At 47.4% G+C, this 1,111-nt stretch overlaps 1 protein-coding gene across 3 annotated transcripts in view; it reads right to left on the bottom strand.

The window, feature by feature from the left end:
• ZKSCAN5 (zinc finger with KRAB and SCAN domains 5) overlaps positions 1–1,111 on the bottom strand; it is a 40,471-nt gene that overhangs the window by 24,538 nt on the left and 14,822 nt on the right. For all 3 annotated transcript variants that reach the window (XM_011943813.1, XM_011943816.1, XM_011943815.1), the window contains exon 3: positions 598–736. In XM_011943813.1, coding sequence (XP_011799203.1) covers positions 598–736 — 139 coding nt within the window. The remainder of the gene's footprint in view (positions 1–597; positions 737–1,111) is intronic.

Below are 1,111 nucleotides of genomic sequence, written 5' to 3'. Positions count from 1 at the left end.
CTGTAATCCCAGTTATTCAGGAGGCTGAGGCAGGAGAATCACTTGAGGCCAGGAGTTCAAGACCAGCCTGGCCAACATGGTGAAACCCCATCTCTACTAAAAACACAAAAATTAGCCATCCATGGTGCAGGCACCTGTAGTCCCAGCTACTTGGGAGGCTGAGGTGGGGTTATCACTTGAACCTGGGAGGCAGAGGGTGCAGTGAACCAAGATCACACCACTGCTCTCCACCCTGGGCAAAAGGGTGAGACTCTATCTCAAAAATAAAAGAAAGACAATCTATGACGGAGAAGCAAAAATCTGTGATACTTTTGTAAAAGATCTGTAGATCTTTTAATAGTCCCTGTACCCAGAGCTGTCATCATTTGCACTGTAGCTTCTTAATGAAACTGATGTAATTCCTAGCCATCCTAGGCATGGCTTTCAGGGAACACCAGGGACTCAACTCCAGGTCCCTGGCCTTTCTCTGCTTCTAGACCCTGCAGGCTGTAGAGAGGCTGCTCAGCCTAGAGTCTCTCTCCTGCACATGGTGCCTGCCACATGGCCAAGACACCCATTCTTGAGCTCTATCTGTTCCACTGCATCACTGAGCCTCACCATTTTCCTCCAGGAGATGAGGCTTCTGTGGTGCTTGCTCAGGCTGGGTGTCCACGGTCAGGGGCTGGGGACTGCAGGACTCTTGCACTGCTCCAGGTGGTGCCATCTTCTGAGGAAGCACATCAGGGCAGGCGACAATCTAACAACCACAACCACAACCGATCAGTACAGTTATAGAGAAGGCCATGAAAGAAATCAGTAGAGTCACAGTGGACTTTCATTCATTCCTTTGCCAAATATTTAATGTGCATCTACAATGAGCCAGGCACTGATTATGCAGTTATTTAATAAATATGGTTTACTTCTAGTTGGAGAAGACGTTCATCAAACACATCAAAACACAAAAAATACATAATTACGAACTGGGCTGTATGTTGGAAAGGAAAAGAAACTAATTCCATGAGACAGAACAGAGGAGACCTATTTTAGACTGGGAGGCCAGGGAAGGCTTTCCAGAGGAAGTGTCCCTTATGTAAACACTTAAAGGTTGAGAAGGGCTGGGCGCGGTGGCTCA

This window comes from Colobus angolensis, unplaced genomic scaffold (genome assembly GCF_000951035.1).
Source record: "Colobus angolensis palliatus isolate OR3802 unplaced genomic scaffold, Cang.pa_1.0 Scaffold222, whole genome shotgun sequence".
Lineage (NCBI taxonomy): Eukaryota > Metazoa > Chordata > Mammalia > Primates > Cercopithecidae > Colobus > Colobus angolensis.
This window is presented reverse-complemented; position numbering and strand designations above follow the sequence as displayed.